Source organism: Blennius ocellaris (assembly GCF_963422515.1).
Source record: "Blennius ocellaris genome assembly, chromosome: 8".
Taxonomy (NCBI): Eukaryota; Metazoa; Chordata; class Actinopteri; order Blenniiformes; family Blenniidae; genus Blennius; species Blennius ocellaris.
Genome location: NC_137657.1, coordinates 8,643,080 through 8,666,349, shown reverse-complemented (window position 1 = coordinate 8,666,349; position 23,270 = coordinate 8,643,080). Strand labels below are relative to the sequence as shown.

The 23,270-nt window shown below is 43.8% G+C and overlaps 1 protein-coding gene across 3 annotated transcripts in view; it reads left to right on the top strand.

Annotated features, from left to right (window-relative positions):
- fhod3b (formin homology 2 domain containing 3b) overlaps positions 1 to 22,529 on the top strand; it is an 88,771-nt gene extending 66,242 nt beyond the window's left edge. For 2 of the 3 annotated variants that reach the window (XM_080501627.1, XM_080501629.1), the window contains 22 exons: positions 1,820 to 1,914; positions 2,645 to 2,756; positions 3,542 to 3,636; positions 4,067 to 4,210; positions 4,763 to 5,010; positions 7,911 to 7,970; positions 8,172 to 8,273; positions 8,343 to 8,477; positions 8,871 to 8,921; positions 9,548 to 9,738; positions 10,664 to 11,155; positions 11,238 to 12,151; positions 12,744 to 12,902; positions 13,641 to 13,823; positions 15,407 to 15,526; positions 16,334 to 16,495; positions 16,587 to 16,777; positions 18,012 to 18,204; positions 19,169 to 19,192; positions 19,680 to 19,866; positions 21,106 to 21,267; positions 21,925 to 22,529. In XM_080501627.1, coding sequence (XP_080357753.1) covers positions 1,820 to 1,914; positions 2,645 to 2,756; positions 3,542 to 3,636; positions 4,067 to 4,210; positions 4,763 to 5,010; positions 7,911 to 7,970; positions 8,172 to 8,273; positions 8,343 to 8,477; positions 8,871 to 8,921; positions 9,548 to 9,738; positions 10,664 to 11,155; positions 11,238 to 12,151; positions 12,744 to 12,902; positions 13,641 to 13,823; positions 15,407 to 15,526; positions 16,334 to 16,495; positions 16,587 to 16,777; positions 18,012 to 18,204; positions 19,169 to 19,192; positions 19,680 to 19,866; positions 21,106 to 21,267; positions 21,925 to 22,007 — 4,103 coding nt within the window. In that variant the 3' untranslated portion in view covers positions 22,008 to 22,529. The remainder of the gene's footprint in view (positions 1 to 1,819; positions 1,915 to 2,644; positions 2,757 to 3,541; positions 3,637 to 4,066; positions 4,211 to 4,762; positions 5,011 to 7,910; positions 7,971 to 8,171; positions 8,274 to 8,342; positions 8,478 to 8,870; positions 8,922 to 9,547; positions 9,739 to 10,663; positions 11,156 to 11,237; positions 12,152 to 12,743; positions 12,903 to 13,640; positions 13,824 to 15,406; positions 15,527 to 16,333; positions 16,496 to 16,586; positions 16,778 to 18,011; positions 18,205 to 19,168; positions 19,193 to 19,679; positions 19,867 to 21,105; positions 21,268 to 21,924) is intronic. The other variant, XM_080501628.1, reaches the window with a different exon arrangement.
- The last annotated feature ends 741 nt before the right edge of the window (positions 22,530 to 23,270 follow it).

Sequence of the window (23,270 nt, the reverse complement as noted above, 5' to 3'; positions counted from 1 at the left end):
CAGTGATGATATTGCAGGTTAGCTATGCATCTTTTCATCCATCAGAAGTTTTAGCTCTTTGCATGAATGTGAAGAAATACAATAAATGGTTGTTTTTGCTGCTTTTTCCAGTTCTTCTGCACTTCTTCTTTTTTTTGCATCTAGTTCTTATTATTGCTTTGCATCATTACTACTGTCAGTCATCTTTTCACATTTGTGCCACACAACATTTTGTGACATAGAGACCGGTGTGTTCACGGTTTGATGCAGTGTGTCATCCAGACCGCTGACTGCTGTGACGTGTCTCATTCGGGCTGCAGCAGCGAAGGACTGTCAGGAATGCATTGGCCTGACATGTTGCATGTAATTAACCCGCATTGATGAACAAAGATGAACTGTTGCTGCTGGTTTCTGCTGCAGCAGTGGGCTGTTGTCATGCACACACACACACACACACACACACACACACACACACTCTCATGTGTCCACCCACACGGTCTCACGCATGGTGTACCCACAGCAGCTGCACCTGGGAATTTTGGCTTATCTACAGCATATTCACAATTTTCATGCCTCTTTAAGGATGGAGAGGGGGAAAATATGACAGGAATTGTAGGCTCCGGTCATCAAGTGTCAAAATAAAGTGTTAGAAATGCTGCAAAAGGGAGACGAGAAGATCAGCTTTCATTAAACCTGTCAATGGAGCGATAGATGATGAACACGGTAACTAATATACTGATTAATTTGGGGGAGAAATTGAGAAAAATTTTGACTTATTCAGCAAAACAGTCAAACAGGACGTCCACGTCACTTGTAGTATGTTGACCCGGACTCCTTTTTATTCTTCTTCTCAGTTGCTGCATCATTTGAAGTTGATGCTTATGAAGTTGCCGTCCTCTTCATGAGTGTACCGGCTGGTCGGCCACTGAGAGGCTTATAATTTTATGGTTTTGTTTTTCGGTGGGGGGGGGTCCTCCTCTCCAGTGTGCTTATTGGCCTCCTCCTCTTCCCATCTTCCTCCTTCATAGAAGCTCTACACGTTTACCAGCCCCTCCCACTGAGATCACTTGGCTCTTATTGTGTCCCTGTGTTTGTATCCTGTTACAGTTAGAAGTCATGTCAGCATCTGCTCAAATACATGTTTCCAAGATCGCTTTCCAAGAGACATGGCTGGGTGTTTTTTCTTTGTTGAATGGCAATGATTTTGAAGGTTTTATTCCCAGTTTCTGTGTGTAATGTCTGGTTTAATAACTGTGTGTCAAGGAATGTCACTGTCCTCTTTTAGTAACTCTATATTGAGACGTGTGAGAAATTATGTGTGACTTCTGTGAGAAGTAGCTTTTCTATTGTTTGCCTCATCCACAATCATATGAGTGTGGGCGTTTTATGAAGCAGTAAAAGTAGATATTTCAGGCGAAACTGGAAGTTTTGTTATGGGTACACAAAGCTTTGCCTTAAAGTAGCAGTTCCCAACATTTTAAAAATATTTTATTGGAGCTTCACCAGAAGGGCTGCGGACCTCTCTCCAATCTCTGATTTGCCAAAACAATGCAGTGAAGCCAAACACCTCACCAACACACAACAGTTGGGGACTCAAAGTAAATGAAAGGGGCAGTTTTCATCAAGGCCTGCAGAGCCGGATAATGAGCCATTCATTTGAATCTGGTGTGTTGGAGCCAGGAGACGTCGAAAACATGCACGAGTTTTGAAACAACAAATCACCCGAAATCACAAGCAAAGATCCTTTAATCTACCGAATGGAGTGAAGTAACTAAGTGAGGCACTTGATAATCCCTCCATAGATTCAACAAAACTCTCCTTTGTCTCTCTCTTTGTGCAGCACTTGGTCAGATAATGCTGTACGTGGATGGGATGAACGGCCTTATATCTCACAGTGAAACGGTCCAGTGGCTCTACACCCTGGTCGGATCCAAGGTAAAGATTGAGCACATTAACCTTTATGGGATTGTCATGTTGTAGATGTACCGTACAAATCTGCTGGGCTGTCGCATATGGGCTCTGACAAAGCAAATAAAGTGATGCACTGCTTAATCAACACTGAGGAGATCCTCTTGCCGCCATGGACACCTCGGCCCTCTAGTGGCCACATTGTATCACTTCAGCTGATGATTGAAGTCTCTTCTCTCTTTTCCCACTGCTCTTATAAAAGTCTTTTCTGTCTTTCTATGTAAATACTTCTGTAATATTAGGCATGTGCCTTCATTTATTAATACACTGCCATATATATTTGTACCCATTTGTACAGTTTATAGCAAGTTTAATATTTGCTTATCCTGTCATGGAGCAAATAATGAATTAACTTTAATTATAATATTTTTTAAAAAAAATTGGTGTCCATGGCTGAGAATAGGCCAGTCTTAGTTGGTGTTTTCGCTCTCTGTATTATGTAGTTTATTTATGCATATTGGTTTGTTTGTCGGTTGTCAGATTATGTACAGTTTGTTCCAGGGAGCCGTCACTCAATTCTTCTTATCAAAGCTTGTAGACCGGAAAAAGCGTTCACACAATAATCTCAAAGCTGAGAATCCTCTAGTGGCAGTAATAGTCAAAGAAAAGACATTAACCGAACAGTTAAATGATGTGTTTCATCCCCAGGACCCAGTGATGTTTCTGTTCTAACAGTTTCATTTTCCTCTCTGCGCAGTTTCGTCTGGTGGTGAAAACATCCCTGAAGCTGCTGCTGGTGTTTGTCGAGTACACCGAATGTAACGCCGCCCTCCTCATAAAGGCTGTGAATGCTGTGGATACCAAAATAGGTAATAAAAGAAGAGGATTTGTGGCCTTTGGGACACTTTATTCAACTGTCACAAATTGAATTTTTATATATAAATGGACAAAACTTTTAGACAATATTTCATTCCTTCTTGTTTGTTTTTGCATACCTGCATCTCATACCAGCTACAGTTTTCTCCTCCCCAGTAAAAGAGCTAAGCAGTAAAATTTAAGAGAGAAGCTGCTCAGTTGTCCATTTCATACCTCTGCATGACACTGGCTTTGCAAGTCCTGCTTGCTGCCGGGTTCAGTTTCCTGCATTTTCTACAAGCTCCACATTGTACCGTGGCTTACAGCAGGGCGCTGGTCACTCCTGTGGAGGGGTCAGGTATCCGTCTTTCTCAGCTCCGTCTCTCCCCATCACTTCTGCTGTTGCGTAACGAGACTAAACATGATCTCCAGCCTCTGGTAAGAAGGAGATGATGCTGACCTCATGGCTGCAGCACAGAGGTGCTCCTTTCTTATTGGAGATTAAATCACTCCTGTCCGGATTTTCCACAGCCTCTCGCCTGAAGGCAGACGACTGTCTAGAAATGACCAGAGCTACAATATGACACAGCAGTTTTTGTTTTTTTTAATACTTCTTTCTCCTGCAGTGCGGTGGAGCTGAGCCAGTGCTTTTGCTGTGTGACTAGCAGCTGGAATAGATTGGATGTGTTTTGTTTTGTTTGAAAAAAAAAAAAAAAAAAACTTGAAAGATGGGGACTTTTTGCTATTGCTTTGTTTGGACTGTTTCACACAATGTCTCGCATGCCTTCCGGTGACACAGGTACAAAGCTGTGGTCAAACGTCATGGAGATCCTGGATGAGAAAGATGGAGTGGACACAGAGCTGCTGGTGTTTGCAATGACGCTCATCAACAAGGTGCGTGAGAAACGCTGTGTTGTTTGTTGTTGTATAGCATTTGCTTCTGCTGCATTACTGCTGCACGTTTGTTTGTTTTGATCATTCAGACTTTCATCAGCTTCTGGAAAAAACGTCAATGCAAAAGCATGTTTGACAGTACGTTAAGTGGCTAAAATAAAAATTTTACCTAAAGATTGTCTTGCATCTAATTATGATCTTTCCATTCTATGATTTTTTTTTGTTGTTGTTGAGGAGAATCATCATTATGATTGACATGCTATTGATTATTCATTTTTTGTACGTCAGACTACCAATCACACTATACATGTATGAAATAAAGATAACAATCTGACATTAGTTTTCTTTCTGTCAGACAAAATGTAAAAAAAGTGAAGAAAGACAAACCACTGAAAACCTTTAATCGTGTTTTCTTGTTTTTGTGTGTCAGACTCTCGCCGGCCTCCCTGATCAGGACTCCTACTACGACATGGTGGACTGTCTGGAGGAGCAGGGCATTGAAGCCACGGCTCAGAGACACCTGAGTAGGAAAGGAACCGACCTTGACCTTGTCGAACAGTTCAACATCTACGAGGTCAGTAAACCTGCACGATACCCCCGGGTTCTCAACCTCGTTTTATTTCAGGGGCCACATACAGCCCTTGTCAGTAAAACAATAGCATGTTTTCCTATGAATAACTCAAAGTCTTTCTTATTGTTGCCGTGCTAAGAAAAGGAGCACATTCCCATACATGAAACATGAAACGCTCTCTACTGCAGCTATTCTGAATTGTCTGCAAAAAGGAAGTTAGCGTTCACTGCAGCATCTCACTATAATGTTCAGTTCAGCTCTGGGTTGGAGAGGCGCATTCCTCCTTCTCAAGTTCTTTATACAACTCGGGGCTGCTGGAGCCGAACGCAGCTGGACACCCAGTACACCTTGGTCAGGTTACCAGTCTGTCACGGGAGAAACACACACTCACATTCACACCGAGGGCCAATTCACGGTCCACAATGAGCAGTGGGGAAAACCTACAGGTGGACCATGAAAACTGCACAGGGAATATGAAGCCCAAGCTGAACGTTTGCAGTGCGTCTGAAAGCTTCTGCATTGCTTCATTCCCTTTTCTCTGCCTCTGTGACGCAGGTGACCCTTCGGCACGAGGACGGCGACGATGAGACCCAGTTGCCCCAAAGTGGCCGAAAGGACCGCCGGCGAGCCAGCGTGGGCGGCTCCCACGAGAGGCGAGGCCTGGAGAGGAGGCGCAGCCGGAGACATTCGCTTCAGAACAGCAGAAGCCACACCTCCGCGCCCACGTCTCCCATCAGCCCCCACCCCCACGCAGGTGGCCTGCTGCCGTTTGGCGGCCAGCGGGTGGAGGACATCAGTGAAAGGTGAGTAACATAACCCAACGAAGCGAACCTGTGCATCCATTTCAGCCTGGTGTTTTTAAAAGCATGAATTTTATATGCAAGTAAAATGGTAAAACTTGTTTCTTGGCATCACTTCGTTTCACAGGAATCAGCCAAACTGGTAAAAGTCGGACTCCTGCCGCCAAGTAGTGACGTTTAAATACATTTTCCCACTCTGGAAGAAGTTCCCCTGTTTCTGATGGGAATAGGAAGCTTCTGTGAGCACGTGATATGAGCTATCGTCTCTCTATCCTCAATCAGACTTCCTGAGAGTGACGGCGCATTAAACTCTCACTGTAACATGTTGAACATACAAAAAAAAAAAAAATCCTTGTGATACACAAACTTCAGGAAACAACTGCCGGTAATTCTCACTGCAGACAAATTGCAAGCATGCATATTCAGTAAAACTCTAGTAAGTCAATAGTTCTCTTGGTTTTGTGTCATTCCTGAAGTCACTTTAATTGAGGACAGCTCTAAAAAGAACAAAAGTAGGGCTTTATTTAGTACAGTGAACCTTGTTATTGGTGTTTTTCGAAGTCGCTGCTGATCACTGTGCAACACAACCCAATCCGCCATCATCAATAACAAACCCCTTTAGTAGCATACCTACTGATATTCCCGGTAGCACTCAGATTCTTCAGGTTTACTTAAATTCAATCCAGCGGGCCATTCGATACCAGACGAGCTTCTCTCAGTCCACCAGAGGAAATTCGAGCCGCCTTTGAAGATCACAAACTTTCCATATCGTTAATGAAATCCAGACAAGCGAGCGTCATCCAAAAGACAAACCGGCCTCAGACTTTTGTGTGACGATGCCAGACTATCAGCTCAACCGCACACGATGTCTCCTGCAGGCCTCACGCGGGCGACTCGGTGAAATCTTGGTGAAATGTTTCGTGGTGCATTTATTTCAATGCTACAATCGAACCTGAACATAGTTGTCGCTGTCGCATGAACATATTTCATCTGAAATGTTTCGAGACAACCTCACACAACTAACATCTCATGCATGCTTGTGTCTCTGCTCTGCGGTAATAAGTCTAACACTTTATTTACCAATCATGTCTGTAACGTCTCTGCTTGTGTGTCCTGTCTCTTCATCTTCTGCTGTGTGGTTTCATGTTGTCTGTCCAATTTCTCTCTCTCCTCGCCTGCCCACATCTTCCCTTTCCTCCCTTCAACCCTCAACCCCTCCTCTCGCCACAGAGAAGAGGAAGAAGAAGAGGAGGAGGAGGAGGAAGGGGAAGAGGAGGAGGAGGAGGAGGATGATGATGAGGAGGAGGAAGAGGCAGAGGATGAAAGTCATCCAGTTACTGAGTCCTCTAGACAGGGTGCTCGCAGGTATTTTAGGAAAACTAGTCTCAACGATATGGTTTTTCCCTATTTTGCTCCACACAGTTTCTCCCACGTTTCTCTTCCTGTTAAAGGTTTAATTCTCTTTGGGCTCCTGCTCTTTTGTATTTTGTCGTCCTAGTGTGGCTCCAGCTGTATCAGGCTCTCCTAACATGTGTTTGAACTTAAAGTGTATGGCCAACATCCTCCCTAAACCCCGTGAGCCTGAAGGGCAGAGAGAATACCGCGGCGTCAAGGCCAGGGCGTCGTCTCCTGTGTCCGTCGCACCTCAAAAGAGGACCTTTAGTCCTTGGTGTGTTCCTCTCAGCCCACCTGACCTCATGTTCTCTGCACCCCCTCAGTGTCAGTCAGTCCCCCCTCCCCCCCATCCACCTCCCCACACACACTGTTTTCCCTCCCTTGGAATCAGAGCCAGGTGTGTTTTGGTGCTGCGGACGCCGCACAGGTAGAGGTCAGGAGCCTCGAGCTGCACCTCATCCATTTCTGTTCCGTCCAGCTCACGATGCATCTCAGTGTACAAACAACGACATCCTCTCCTCCACTGCTGCTTGTGATTCACTGTAGATCACCGTGACCCCGCCAAGCATTTCAAAAGCACAAACACACTTAGTAGATTTAGTCAAATGTGTTTTTGTTCCGGGGGGCTTTTGATGTTAGACATAACTTGGAGTTAATTCCTCTCTGACTTGTTCATCTTTTAAATGTTAGTGTGGGGTTTTTTTTGTGTTTGTTTGTTGTTTTCTACTAACCAGCAATTAGTTTATTTTCCATTTGGCAAAACATTGAGGTTTTTTTGAGGAAATATAAAATGTAGGTTGAGTTCATGGGACATTATTGTTATTGTGTCGACAAACAAAATGTCCTACACACATACGAATTAAGGGCAATAATTGGACGAGTTTACTTTATTCTGTTATAGTTCATTCATTGACAGAAGAAAAAAATAAAATAATGATTCAACACAATACAAAACAAAACAAAGAATTCCAAAGTTATGAATGAAAGGGAGCAGAAGGAAGTACGAACTGATAGAATTAAACAACTGTGTGTCAAAAGTTGTGTTTTAATTTACATGGAGAGAAAAAAAAGAAATTATAAGATAACCCACAAAGCCACACGATGTTGTATTGATAATGAATTATGGATAGGAATTCATAACATTAATAAGCTATACTTCTTGTAATCAACTCAATGAATGTGTTAATCTGGTGTTTTCCACCTTAAAAAGCATGCTATATATATATTACTTTTCCTCCTTGGTCCAGCATGTGTTTTTGATTCATCCAGAATGATTAACTGATTTAGGCTGGACAAGAAATATAACCTAGTAAAGCTTTTATATGCTTTTCTTTTCTTCTTTTCTTCTTTTAACAATTGCACTCAACAAGTAAGATAGCCAGAGATCTCGTCTTGTCCCCGTCTGCTCTCTTGTGTTGTGGTCTTGCAGCCCTCTCACCTAATAACTAACTAATTGTTTTCATCTTCTGAGTGGATGACCTGACCTTGTTTCTCACTTTCATCTTCAGTCTGACAGATTCTACATCTCCTCCTTCTCACACTGCTAGAAAGCCCTGCTGGGCAGAAAGGTAAGACTGAGGAGTTAGAACGTCAGGTGTAATGAGATAAGTGATGTTTCAGATAAGGGCTGAAGACATATCTCAGTCTGAGCGTCACGCCACACATTCTGAGCTGATGTGGATCTATCTGGCTGTCTTTGACCTTTTATGGGCTTCTGTCAAGAGAGAGAAAAAACACTTTTCTTTCTTTTCTTTTTTTTCCTTTGCCAGAATCAGTACCAGTGGCACTCCATATCCCGGTAAACAGCAGACTCCAACATCACCGACCCATCGCTTGACGAGCTCTTCAGCTGCCACACCAGAATCCAACAGGTTTCCAACATATGATCTGCTTATATTTTCACAAATGTGCAAAGACTCTGACATTTCTTCGTCCTGCAGACCTGCTCTAGGAGGCTTGCTGACGTCGTCGTACCGACAGCATCAGGAGTCTTTGGCTGCAGAAAGAGAAAAGAGACGCCTGGAGAGGGAAGAGCGGCTCCAGAGAATCGAACGAGAAGAGAGGAACCGCTTCAAGTTAGTCTCTCCATAGCGCTCAGACAAAACACAGCATGACTTCACATCATCGAGGATGTACTGCATGATGTCTTTACTCTCAACCACATGCAGCTGTACAGCGAATGAAGACATGACGGTTAATCACAGGTGGTTCCTGGCACGATTCAGTCCAAATGTCCACAAATCTGCCATGAGTCTGAGATCAGCCAGGCCGTCTTTTATGAGCTTCATTATGCAGCAAATACCGAGTTATGTCAAGAAGCAGATGGTCTGCTTTTCTGTCATGTTCAAGCTCTGCAGTTTTTTTTTTTTTTTTTTCTGCTGTCTATTATGGTTGCATGGATAGAAATGTCATGTTTTAATACAATGAAATCATTTAATCTCCTCTGTCTTTGTCCCCCTCTGCCTCAGTCGAGATTATGCAGACAAACGGGAAGAAGCACGACAGGCCAGAGAAGAAAGGTGAGAGACCGACACGGGGGTGGCAGTAACCACTGCAGCTATGAGGATGCTTTGTGATCCTTCACTGAAATTAACAGCAGATGTAAAGAGAGCTGCACGTGGCCTCAGGGTGAATTATAGGTGTCGGGGCCCCTTTGGGCCTGCTTGCCATTAAGACATCCCGAAGATAACAGGACAAGTGTGTAATTGTGTTTTCGCATGCATGTGGTTCAGACTGTATCTGCGTTCGAGTGACATAATTTATATTCATTTTATGCCCTCGCCCATTTCTCCCCTGTGAACCCGACCATGAACTTCTTTTACAATATGAGCTGAGTCCAGAATGTTCTTCAACAAGATTGTCTTGTTATTGAAGCTGATTTTTCATCATAATACTACTTTGGTAACGTGTGTGTGTGTGTGTGTGTGTGTGTGTGTGTGTGTGTGTGTGTGTGTGTGTGTGTGTGTGTGTGTGTGTGTGTGTGTGTGTGTGTGTGTGTGTGTGTGTGTGTATAAAGACGTATAGATTATTGTCAAACCATTAAAGTTTGTAATAGAATGCAATTAAGTCTCACACATACATTTCCATGTGTATTTACAGTTCTATGATCAGATTCTTCCGTCTCTTCCTTTTCTTGCTCTCACAGATACAAGGCGGTGGAGCGGCTCGCTGCGGAGGAGTTTGAGCGAGAGCGTCCCAGAGCGCCCCCGCGAGGACGCACGGAAATCACTCTGTGTTTGAGTCCTAACCCAGCCAGCCGCTCGGCATCACGCTGCACCACACCGTCATCCGTAACATCTCACGAAGACACGGCCGCCACTGCACAGCAGGCAATGGGTGAGAGGAGCATTCATGCACACAGTCACTGCTGTGCAGTCGCACGCTGGACGCTGGGAGTCCGTTAGCGGAAATAGTCTGCTGAAATAAGCCTTGTTTGCAGGAAGGACTCACAAACACTCAGTAGTGTTTTGTGGGTTAACCTGAGGAGTTTAACCATATTATTCACACTATATACTCACAAAACTAATCTCTCTTAAAATCGCAGGTTGCCACAGACCATTTGATCTGCATTTGACATGCGTTTTTAGTAGAGGACATTCCTGCTTTCTCTACATTTATTAAAAAAAGGAATTGCCATTGTTACATTTGTTTGCCTACAATAGATATTTAGATATCGTATATCTTATGACGATAAATCGAATGCCTTTTAATTACATCTAACTACCGTACTAGTTTTTGAGCGTATGTGGTACTGGATCTCTTTTGGTTTTTTAAACAAAATAACTCAATTTACAATCTAACAGTAGTTTGTAATTGAGCACATATTATCAGAACTCTTTACTCTTTTGAATTTTTTTTTAAATGTACAAGAAAAAAGTATATTTTCAATGTTATTGATTGTGTGTGTTTGTTTAGAGAAGGGGAGACGGAGGGGAAGGTATTTATGCAAAAATATCTAACGGTTGTACTTTGAAAATGGTCTAATGAGGTTCAGGTTAAACAGCCTCAAAGATTTAAAGATAAATTGTTGTTGCTGCAATCACTGAAAATAAGATATTTTGTAGTTTATCGTTTAAGAATATATTTCTTTGGTGAGTTGATTTTGATTATTCCTCCGAGCCATTATGGATTTGCTTGGAAGTTGTTTCAATTCTAAACAAAGATTATTTCCTAAAGACTATGTAATGATATGAGTCAAATTTAACTTAATTATTTGCAGTAACATTTTTGTTTCTCCACATTGTTTGGATTTCTCTTCCAGGAACAGAACAAGTTTCGGAGCCAAAAGCCGACACGCCGACCAGAAGTGAAAATCCGGCAGCAGACTTATCCCAACCTCCCCCCGCACCCCTCGCTGACCCGGACAAATGGCGAACGGCCACAAAGTCCGAGACGGAGGATCTCACCGAGGCTCGGTGTCAAGAGGAAGTAGCGGCAGAGCCGGCGTTAAGTGAACAGAGGGAGAAAGAGGAGGTGCAAGAGAGGCTGGAGCATCAGGAACAGTGTAGGGATGAGGCAGCGGCGAAACAGACTGAAGTAACTGATGAAGCAGAGGTGGAAGCGGAGGAGGAGTCAGAGAAGGAGCAGCCGACGGAAAGGGACGTGGAAGATAGCGTACTGTTAAGTGAGAAGGAGAGACAGAACGAGGAGGTGAACGAGAAGGACAATTGCTCTGCGTCCAGCATCTCGTCTACGAGCAGCACTCTGGAGAGGGAGGAGCGGGAGGAGAAGCTCACCAGCGACACTGAAACAGGTACGCGTTCACTCAGTCAGCTCGTTCATCTCATCTCTTCAACCGGTTGGCGTGTTTCATCTTCGAAAAATTGTTCCAACAGGCCAGTGGACTCCGTGCATCAAAGAGGAAGATGTGAACAACCAGTGCAACAAAATTCTCAACAGCAAGCGCTTCATGTTGGACATGCTCTACGGCCAGAAGGCGGCCGCGGAGGACGATGAGAATGTGGAGGAATCGGAGAAGGACAGGTGCAAGTGTGAGAAGGAGACGGATGTCGGTGACTCTGTGGCCAGCCTGGCCATCAGGATATCCACACTGGAAGCTCACAGGCAGGCCAGAGAGGAAAATGTGAAAAAGATGGAGGTGGGGCATCTGGACAATCAGGGCAGCGTCCGAGCAGTGGCCGAGAAGTTTGGAGATCTGGTCAAAGGCCTCGCGTCCCCCCCTGAGCTGGAGACGTCAAAAGATCAGCAGCAGACGGACAGATTATCGCCGGCCGCTTCGCCGGCCGGACCCCCAAAGACAGAGTCGGACCACATCTGGGACCAGCTGCTGGCGACACCCAGAGAGCTGCGGATCAAAGAAATGGACTTCACCGACCTGCGGGAGGACGACGACATGGACATTTTAGATATGGACACTGTGACAGGGTCACATGACCTGACGCCACCCGTCCCCCCTCCGGCATTCAGCGCCACCCTGCCCCCGCCGCCACCTTTATTCGGGTGCCCGCCGCCTCCGCCCATCCTTGGCAAAATGATGCCGCCGCCTCCACCGTTCATGGCCCCGATGCCGCCCTCGCCACAGCTGAGTCGGGGGGAGGCGCCCCTCTTTCAGAAGAAGAAGAAGACCATCCGTCTCTTCTGGAACGAGGTGCGTCCGGTGGACTGGCAGTGCAAGAGCCACAAATTCTGCAGGGAGTCTCTGTGGTCCAAACTGGAGCCTGTCAAAGTGGACACGTCCAAGCTGGAGCAGCTGTTCGAGTCCAAATCCAAAGAGCTGCCTGTGACGAAGGTAACGGGATGTTGCATTGCTGCACTCAGCGATATTATAAAGTCCTGCACCAGGTTCAACAATCGCACTTGTTTCAATTTTCCTCTTGTAACTTTCCTCAGGACCTTTGGTTTTGTGGCAAAAATCGTCAGGAATCCAGTGACCTAACTGACGCATTTTTGTGATTTTACTGGGGGCAGAAGGAAGCACATGAGATAATGAACCTTAATTGAACTAAATATTTGCCACATTTCAAATAAAATATTATAAAACAGGATGTTTATATAGTCCAGGTTTTCTCAAGTTAGGTTACCAGAGGAAGCACAATTTGCAAACAACATGATTAAATACATGAATATAAATGTAATTGGGACGTTTGATAGATGACAAATTAAAACATGTATGTATTTACTCAATCATTTATTTATTTAGTCCTTTCGTATGCTGATTCAGATACTGACCGATTCAACAACTTACTGTATAACTTATATAGTGACTTAGTTACTTACTGACTTACTTTGCTTACAGTCATTATTAACTTACTAATTTACGTAGTTACCTGTAATTATGAGGAAATGCTTCAGCACCTAAATAATCTGATCGTATCCTACAGAAAGCAGCTGTTGACGGCAAACGACAGGAAATCATAGTTCTGGATTCAAAGCGCAGCAACGCCATAAACATCGGCCTGACCGTCTTACCTCCTCCGCGCACAATCAAGACGGCTATTCTCAACTTCGACGAGTATGCACTAAACAAGGAAGGCATTGAGGTGAGTCGTCTCAGGACTCCGTCTCCATGATTGCATATATCTGAATCTGTCCTGTCTGTGTTGGAGGTGCTATCAACTTCTAAGCCTTCGAATCCATTTTTCTGGCCATTTGGGTCCAAAATAAACAGGGTTTTCTGGGGTGATATATACATAACACACCAAAATACACAAGTGGATTTCCTCATACCAGAAAGATATGTCTGAGGTTGCCCGTCATGTTGACATATCGCCTGTTTTTTCTGGCTGGACGGCGAGCTGTCGGGATGTTTTCATGTGATTAATCACAAGTGATGATTACAGGTTATTTTCAGCTTATTTTGAAAAACCGCGTGATTTGAAGGACTTCACATGAGCAGATAATGTTTAGTGTTGCATTCCTGTGGCGTTATACAATCTATAGTTTTCGGAGCTTCTCCTTGAGGTTGTCCTCAGCATGGAGGAGTGTTCCTCCCCACCTTTGAGGTATTTTTTTTCTGCCAGACAATGAAAGTGAGGTTGAAAGTTCAGATGTCACAAAGATTTTTACAAGAAAACTGGAAACAACTTAGGGCTCGGAATGTCTGCATCAATTCTCTTGATGCGTGATTTACTCATTCACGTTTGATGTAAAAAAATTTTCCCTGGTTGGGAGAAAAGATTTGATATGTTTGATGAATAATCCTCTAAGCCTGTTTCGCTCTCGCTCTCTCTGTCGCTCTCTCTCTCTCTCTCTCGCTCTCTCTCTCTTCCCTGACGTAGAAAATCCTCACCATGATCCCGACTGAGGAGGAGAAGCAGAGGATCCAGGAGGCTCAGCTGGTGAACCCCGACATTCCCCTGGGCAGCGCCGAGCAGTTCCTGCTCACCCTCTCCTCCATCACAGAGCTGTCGGCCCGCCTGCAGCTGTGGGCGTTCAAGATGGACTACGAGCTTATTGAGAAGGTCAGACGCATTCCTGTTCCCATCTAATGGCAGGTTACATAAGCACAGTGTTTACATCACAGTGCATCAACATTCCACTAAAGTGGAGAAGCAGGTAAATATGATCACCGAGTTTCTCCATGATGTTAAACGGCACAATAAAACATCGGACCATACTTGTGAATTTAATCATAGGTAGGACATTTTACAGTATTTATCACTGAATACGCAATACACTAATGACGTTCATGGTTTTTTTTTTTTTCCAAGAAGAAATGGAAATCTACAAAATGTTTTTTTTATTGACATAAGGCCGGCCTTCAAAACCGTCCTGCAAGAGGCTCCAGTCCGACCAAACCACCAAGCAAATTGGAAACATTTCATAGGAAACACTGATTTATTAACCAATTCATATGAGTCGTGAACACTCGAGCTGAGATTAATGATGCTGCCATGAAAGATAACAAACTGAGCATCAACCTCAAAGCCATGCTGTCAGGGTGAGTTTGTTAAAACATGCAAAATGTAATTGGGGGGCATTTCAAAGTATTTTGCACAAGAAGTTTTCACTAAAATGGCCTTATGTTGAGATTGTAGTCATATTTGGGAGTAATTATCTGGTTTTATTCAGTGTCACAACAAAGACAAACTTTAAAGTTTAAATGTAAAGGTTATTAGGACAATATTTTACCATTCTGGCCCAGTCAAAAGGAATTTGCTCTGTATGTGGCCCCTGAACTAAAATGTGTTTGATACCCCTGGATTACAGGAAGAAATAGCGTTCACATGTAAAATGCATTTCTCACTCAACGTTTGTCTTTGTACTGATTATTAGCATTACTGTGACATTGCTCCTAATAAAGCTCACTAAAGATTACAAATGAATGCGGAAGCTGAAGGCAAAGCAGCTTGTTTGTAGTATTAATATTTGCTGTTTTATGAAGGTCTGTATCCTTCCCTACCTCACTTTTTTTTTCCTTTTTGTTTCCAACCCAACATAAAGAACAGTTCGGCTTGAAACCTTGTTTACAAATGTTTACAGATGCTATCATTGGTTCACATCGGATGGATTGCTTTGGGATTTTGAAGAAGCACTTATACATTTGATTTCCTCAGAGTTAACGCAAAAGTAAATGTGTTTATGATAATAAATCTATCCATTTTTAATAATGCAAAATCCTGTTCAGGGTGACTATGGGAAGAAGCAGATACACTGGACAGATCGCCAGTCCATCACAGGACAAACACAGAGACAGACAAACCAAACACACTATAACATTCACACCAAGGGGCAATTTGGGGTGAATTTACCTTATATACATGTTTCTAGACTGTGGAAGGAGTACCTGGGAAACACAAAATCCTCCAATCTTCAAATAAATCTAATGCAAAATGTAATAAACTCCCAACATATGAGAAGCAATACAGATGATGTTCAGATGAGAATTCATCAACTTCACTAATAAACACATAACAAAAAGGACATATAGCGACAATCGAACCGTATAATGAGTCTGTGGTCTGCGCAGGCAATGATATCTCCTGTATCTGTGTCAGTTGGTCGAGGAGAACCCGTTCTCAACAACATTGCTTCGGTCTTTCAGGAAGTAGCAGAGCCTCTGCAGGACCTGAAGGAAGGAATGGACCAGTTAGAGAAAAACAAGACGCTCAGATACATCTTGACCACATTGTTGGCCATCGGCAACTTCCTCAACGGCTCCAACGTGAGTAACATTCAAGTCTTTTTCAATTCTTTTTTTTTTTCCCTCCCTCCTTCTGTCTTTTACTCACCTACTGCATTCCCTCCAGGGCTTCTTTTTACCCAAGTCCCCTGACAACATATTAATTTGGCAACGATAACAGTGGCCTCTGTGTGTTAAAGAATGTGCTGCCTTCCTGCGGCCGACGCTGTCCTACAGTAAAGTTCAACCTGGCCAAGAGGAAAACGGGGAGGGAGGTTTTGTGATTTAGGAACGATTGTGTTCGTTTGGCTGCCTTTGAGTGAACTTACATCTGGGCCTTTTTTTGGGGGGGGGGGGGGGGGGGTTTGTCGTGCTATTCGTGGGTGCTTTTCCGTGTTTCTGTGGCCCACCGATGGCCTCTGTGTGTGCGCATCTGTGCGCGAGCGTACATCTGGGTGAACCTCTGGGATAAACATGCAAAAAGGAAGCATAAGTCATCAACATCAAAACAAGTTGTTCCCGTAAATAATGGCAGCATTTATATTTTGCAGTAAGCCATTTAAAAACTGGCAAAAGAACAAGGGAGATCCTGTTAGGATTATGTCTTTCATGGTGCGTTGGGGCATTTCTTAAGTTTGCTGCGGCGAGCCTAATAATCGGCCAGTCCTGGAGGAGATTGAGGTTTCTGATAATCGCAGTCTAATGAATGTAAATATCTCACTTCATCGAGCCTCTTTTTTTCCTGACTTTGCCAAAAAGGAAATTCAGAGCGATTTTTTTCCTCTCTCCTTGTGTGATTTCGGATGCTTGTTTCCGCTCCAGCTTCTCACTGTGTTCCTGTGTCTGTAGGCCAAAGGCTTCGAGCTGAGCTATTTGGAAAAAGTCCCGGAGGTGAAGGACACGGTTCACAAGCAGTCTCTGCTGCACCACGCCTGCTCCGTCGTGGTGGAGAAGTTCCCGGACAGCACTGACCTCTACTCGGAGATCGGCGCCATCACCCGCCTCACCAAGGTCCGTCCACTCAAAACTCATCCGGCGTCATCGGGTTTGTCCCGTCCTGTTGAGCCGGTGCTGAGCTCGCGCTGTTGATCTTGTCCTGCAGGTGGACTTCGACCAGCTGCAGGATAATCTGGCCCAGATGGAGCGGCGGTGCAAAGCATCATGGGATCACCTGAAAGTCATAGCGAAGCACGAGATGAAACCGGCCTTGAAACAGAAAATGTCCGACTTCCTTAAAGACTGTGCGGAGAGAATTATCATTCTTAAGATTGTACATCGAAGAATCATCAACAGGTACGTTCACTGAGAGAGAGAACAAAGTACACAAAGTTTATTTCACTAACAATGAATTCTTGACCTTTACTTATTTATTGATATCTTAAGTTCGTACATGAAATTTAAAAAGGAATAATTTCCGAGATCCTTGTGACACTAAAAGCTTTTTTTTTTCTTTCTTACTGCATCTCTTCACTGGCCTCTGGAGGGCTCCCATCCTACACCTTCAATACTACCGCAGTAGATTGAACCACTCATGTTACACACATTCACAACAGTAAAAGTAAAAGTACAGAGTTGTTTACTCAGGAAAAAAAACAAACAAAAATGAATAAAGTACAAATTCTGACTGAAAATATAATAATAAAACCTACTTAAGTACATATCTTGTGCCAAAATATCGGTTGAAATATCTTCCTTTTGATTCCAGTCGACTGGTTTTAGGTTTGGAAACAAATATTCAACATTAACATGAATACATTTTGAGAATTCGACCTTTTGCCGCCCGCTCTACTGTCTTACAAAGACTTACGAAGGTTAGACGAAGAGCCACCTCATGTCCGGGTGTGGCGTAACAAGGTCACGTCAGTAAAGCCTTGAGAAAAGCTGTCCTACGTCCTTAAACGGTCTTTAAATTCTTAAAATAAACTTTAAAGAGGAAGGGAAAAAATACTCACCACAAGTGTCAATGCAAACGTTTGAGAGTTGTGGGTTGATATTTTGTTGTATTGTTATTCTTATTGATTTATTTTTCTTTTTTGTCTTTGTTTTACATTGTTGTTTTGTTTTGTTTTGGTGATGTTTTATTATGAAATAATACAAAATTATTTTTAAAAAGTATGTATGTATATAGGTATGTATATTGTGCCACCAAATCTGTTGAAAACTGAAGTTTTACATCAAGGTAGGCATGTGATTGACATGGCATAAAACATTTACTACTTATCCAATATACATGAAGTTCAATGATGTCTTGATGTCAGGAAGGCATGCAATGAGAAATATGTTTCAATCCTAAGTAAATACAAGATTAAATAATGAAAAAAAAACTAAACATGTGAATGGGAAAAGACTAAAATATGTCCGAAACTAAATCACGTCTGAAAACAAAGTGTTTGTACCTCTTTAGTTCCCACCTCAGACACACACTCACTAATTAAATTAGAATGAATTAGAACCCGTCCAGTGGATTTCACCACTTTTTCCAAAGAGTGTCTGTGCATTAATGTGGTATTTGCGTGTGCCTCCGCAGGTTCCACGCCTTCCTGTTGTTCCTGGGCCATCCCATCTACGCCGTGCGTGAGGTCAGCATACATCGCTTCAGCAAGATCCTGAGTGAATTCGCCCTGGAGTACCGCACAACGCGAGAGCGCGTGCTGCAGCAGAAACAGAAGAGGGCCAACCACCGGGAGAGGAACAAGACCAGGGGAAAAATGATAACAGATGTGAGAAGCCTTCAGATATGCGCGCTTCATCTCTCAATCCTTTTGTCTCCGTTTGTAGAACATTATACGAGTGATCTAAATCCTCAGTGTGCCTAAAACAGCCTGTTCAGACGGACACAGCTTGCGTTTGCAATGACATCAGCACAGCTCCTCGGTATTCAACATGTGTGGGTTACTGTAACAACAATCAGTGGACTGCTTTTAGTGTGGGACCATCCTGCAGCTCCAGCAGGCTAAAAAAGACCAGAGCAAACACTTCGCTGCGTGATTAAAATCCCCTGGACCCCGGAGGATCCCCCCCCCCCCCCCCCAGGCTCCCTCAAACGCACCCTAATTCAATCACTGTGTGAAAATTCAAACCTCTGGACGTCCCTGAAGGAGAAATAACAAGAGCCACGCCTGAGCAGCACTTCTGCAGAGACGTCCAGTCACGTCCACCTTTTCTCCTCCGCAGCGTCTCCTTCATGTTGCAGGGCGCTGAAAAGCTTTTTAAGAATGATGCATGACCAAGCAGAGAGTTTTTTACGCTGGTCAATGAATAATTTCCATCAGCTTTATCTCACTCCAAGTAACATATTTGGATTAAATGTCACATTTCTTGATGTTTTCATAAGATACGGTATGATAGTTGATAGTTGTTTGGATCCATAGGTAATTAAAAGCACAACTTACTAATTACCTTCTCATTGCACTTAGAATACAATTAGGTGAAGATACAATGAAATTAAAACGTGAATAAATTCCAGCTCTGAAGGGTATAAAAGTAGAACTGAATTAATAACTGACTGTTTTTATTGAAAGATTTACCTTCTACTCCGTTGTTCATTTCTCCTCAGAAATTGAAAGGAATATGCAAAATAAGTAAATTTTTTCCCTCTAAAAGTGCTATATCTTTCCTGTTGAGGTTTATTTACAGTATTCACATCAAAGCTGAACTTTGCTCCTCTTCATTGCGTTTTCCTAGAGCGAGGATGACGATGATGGCGAGGTAACTTCAAAGCAGTGCACGTTTTGTGCCGTGACTAACACATGACCTTTTTTCTTAACAAACACCTGCTGTGTTTCCACCGACCGGTGAATGACGAGGCATTAGTGAGACTGACAGTGTGTTTGTGTGCGACTCCTCGTGAATGAGGAAGCCGAGCGGCGATGACAAGCGGAGGCTCAGCGGCTCAACCTCACTTTGAGATGTTTCCTGATACAAAACAATGAAGGTCAAAAGTCTCAAAGCGGGCATGTCTTCATTGTTGCAAGTAACCGTCACAGGAGGAAAAGGATTTTGTTTTGTTTTTGTTTGCGGCTTTTCAGATTGAACTAACAGTCTTCGCCAGAAAGTGCTGTATCACGAGTGATAATTAACCAGTATGATACAGACAAGTTATATAATAGGTCACGCATGGAGTTGAGTTTCTTCATGTTCGTCTGATCAAATCTTCCAAACTGTAATCGCCTTATTGTGAACTCCCTCTCCGCAGAGTGGTAAGTTCGGCGGCGCCCCATCAGATGCAGCAGAGAGCCCGCCTCAGGGGATCCAGTACGCTGAAGACGCCGTGGAACATGAGAACATGAAGGCCGTTCTCAAAAGCAGCCTGCAGAGCGGAGAGGGCGGGATGTCGGCCGTGCCGGGCCTCCGAACACGAACCAGAGCCGGAAGCACCAGAGGTCAGTGTCACAGCCGAGTTCGACTGAGCCAACTCCCTGTGTGGCTTCTCATTTTATGATCATGATCTGTTCCAGATCACTCAAAGAGATTTATATCTGTGCATGGCCACAGAGTCTGTACTTTATGCACTAAAATGTCACTGGTACTTTTATGTTCTCTATCTACAGAGAATGAAATATAGTGACTGGAGTGATCATGGTAATGCAAGCAACCTTGTCAAAACCTTTATTTTATTTTATTTATTTATTTTTTATTTTATTTTTACGTCATATTTTCAGGAAATTAGGTGTTTGGTGATCACTTTGGTAGCTTTTTATAATGCAAAAGTGTTCATTAGTAAGGAAGGAAGCATGAAGGAGAGAATTTAAAGGGGGATACATCATAACACTACAACATCATGAATAAAGGCTTGCAGGCAGACACCGAGAGGCATGAGAGAGACAGGACACTCAGACCAACATTAAATATTTATCTTTTGACGCAATTCCTTTAAACACGTACCACCAAACACAACTGAAAAGCAGTCTTTACTTTGCTCCCAGATGAGCTCTCATGTAATTTAATACAACAATTAACTGATAAATCAGCTCACAGTCGAGGAAGGAAGGAAGGAAGCCCATGCATGTTATTGGCCTGAAATTTTCTATTAAACTTGAGTGGAAAAATGAATTTATCATGCAGTCCCAGTGTGATCAGTCACGTTGACCCTTTCGTTCACACACACGACAGTAACGACTGCCACTCAAAGTGCTCATGCTCTGCTGGAAGCAACTTGCTGTTCGAGTGTCTCGCCCAACCACACACTTCACCACAGGTCCACAACGAAAACGTGTTTTCTCGCCGTTGCGCCAGAAGAGTTCCCGTCCTTTATGACTTACGTAAGCGAGTCCTCAGCCGGTGAACCAACTTCTGCAATAATCCCACCCGGCACTGAGCCCAGAACACAACATAATCCTGGAAGTTCTGAGCTTTTATTACATAATTCCAGATATTAAAGCTCCTGATAATCCCTTGTGTTTACATGTTTTGGTTCATCTGTGGAAACAGAAAAGAAATGTGAGCAAACTGAGAGAGCTGCACAGCATAAGTGACCCCCCCCCCCCTCCCCTGAATGTCACGTTACCCCATCATCGGTTTCCTCTCCTCTGATAACGACTCTGTCTGGGATCATTAGCATGAACTCGCAGCTGTAAAACTGCATTTACTCAAACCGGTCCGGCGCCGACGTTTTGTTTCAGGGCGCGTGGCCCCGTGGTGCCCCGCCAGCGACGACCCGGTGAACGGCACGGACGACACGGCGGATGAGATCATGGAGAGGATCGTGAGGTCAGCCACCCAGGGGCCCGGCCAGCGGACGCAGCCGCGGGAGAGGAGGCGGTCGAGAGCCAACCGAAAATCACGTGAGTGTGGCGAGCGGGTTGCGTTTGTCACACACGACCCCCGAGTGCCTGCTTTGTTTGATTTTTCCAGGCCTTCGTGTTTCTTTAGACACAGATATCAGCGACTCTTTACCCATTTTTTTGTTTTTAATCTCTGGTCATAAAGTGAGAAGATCCAGTGCATTCATTTTTATTGGCTATTAAAAGAAAAGAAAAAAATCATTGCTCAAAAAACTTTCATGCAGTTTGGTATGCATGTGTGAAAACAGAAGAATGGGATAAAGTGTACTGATAAATTATCATTTATATTGGAATTACTTCATTCTTACATTCTTTCTCTATCCCTCTCAAAGACTATTGAATATTTTCATCTAAAACTCACAAACAAACAAAAATTGCACAACTTATTTTAATATATTAGTATGTATGGCCACATGTGTCGGACACAAAAGCACCTGGATCCTAACTACATGACTCTTGTCAGCCACGAACTAAACTACGTAAAAACTTAATTGTAAATTCTGACTATTTTAATTGTGCGATTAAGTGAATGCGCTGGAGCAGAAGCAGACCGTCAGTCCGTCACTGAGCGCAGGCGCCAACCTATCCTCTGTGCAAACTTAAGAAGTTGATGGTCTGTACGTGAGTAAAGAGTGTGTTTTCTCCCTGATGCCACAGTGAGGAGGACACTGAAGAGCGGCTTGACGACAGAGGAGGCGAACGCTCTCGGCTTGTCCAGCGGCTCAGAGATGCAGGTGTGAGCCGGATCCTGCTGGACATCTGGAAGCCCTTTCACTGCCCCAGCATCCAACCTGGCAACCCGCTCCACCCCGGATTGGCACTAATAACCCCCCCCCCAACCCCCTCCCAGGCTTTGATGAGTTGATCTCATCTTTATGTGTTTGGTTTACAAGTGTTAGTAGAAGACAGTGGAAGAAATGCTGCACAGGATTAGTTGGGTTTTTTGTTGTTGTTGTTTTTTTTCCCTCCTCTCCATGAAGTGACGGGCAGAGAGAGCACAAACAGATTGCTGCATTTAAACCACTAAAGCTTCGCTTTTGCAGGGTACGCGTCAACAATCTGCACTCATTAAGGCTTAATCACAATCACCCTGGGAGCGTGACGCCGCATACAAACGGTGTGTTCTGTAGAGGCGGAGGGCGTCCCGGCTGCTGCTTGCTTCAATCTCAGTGGCTGAATCCCGAGGGCTCCATTGTCCGATACACCCAACTCCTGGAGCCACCACGTAGCTTTTCACTCACAAACTGAACTCTCGATGTGAAAGAAGGAGGGAGTCCTGTTAAATACTACTGTGGTAGTTTTTTTGTTGCTGTTTTTTGTTTGGGGGGGTGGGGGGTCTTTTTTGCTCGACGAGGTGCTCAAAACAAGGAACATTTGCACTGGATGTAAACGTTGGGTTTTTTGGGGGGGAATGTGAGATCCTTGACACTGATGAAACCACTCGACGTCCGAATCCGAGAACTCACGCTCGACGGTTAACCAGCAGTAGCACAGTTTCTAACGTCCGGCCGCAGTCTCGACAGATTCAAGCAGATGTGCGGTCAGTTCACCAGAACGGGACGATTCAGTGAAAGGTGGGCGGTACGACTAGTTTCAGGCCAGACGACGAGCTTTCCCTCCGTTTAGTAGCCGCACATTTCAGAGTGCCTTTCAGAGACAGTTATTTATTAAGACAATTTCAGGGACATATATTCAAGATAATTACTACAGGCGCGAGACACGAGATAACTGCAAGTGGAGATCATTCATGAGCTGTGACATATTTTTAACCAGTGTTTTTAAGGCAAGTTTTTTTTTTTTTTTGTCCTGTTTCGGATGAAATAGTTTATGAAGATAGCTTTAAGGTATTTATGACAGTTTAGGGACTGGGTACGCACATTAGCTAGATCCTGTTGCCTTACTGTATAACACGGGCATGCATTACTCCACTCCGGTTGTGATGTAGGTGAAAATTAAATTAAATTAAGACAACCAAATGTTTTGTAGTTCAGCCGGCTTCTGGT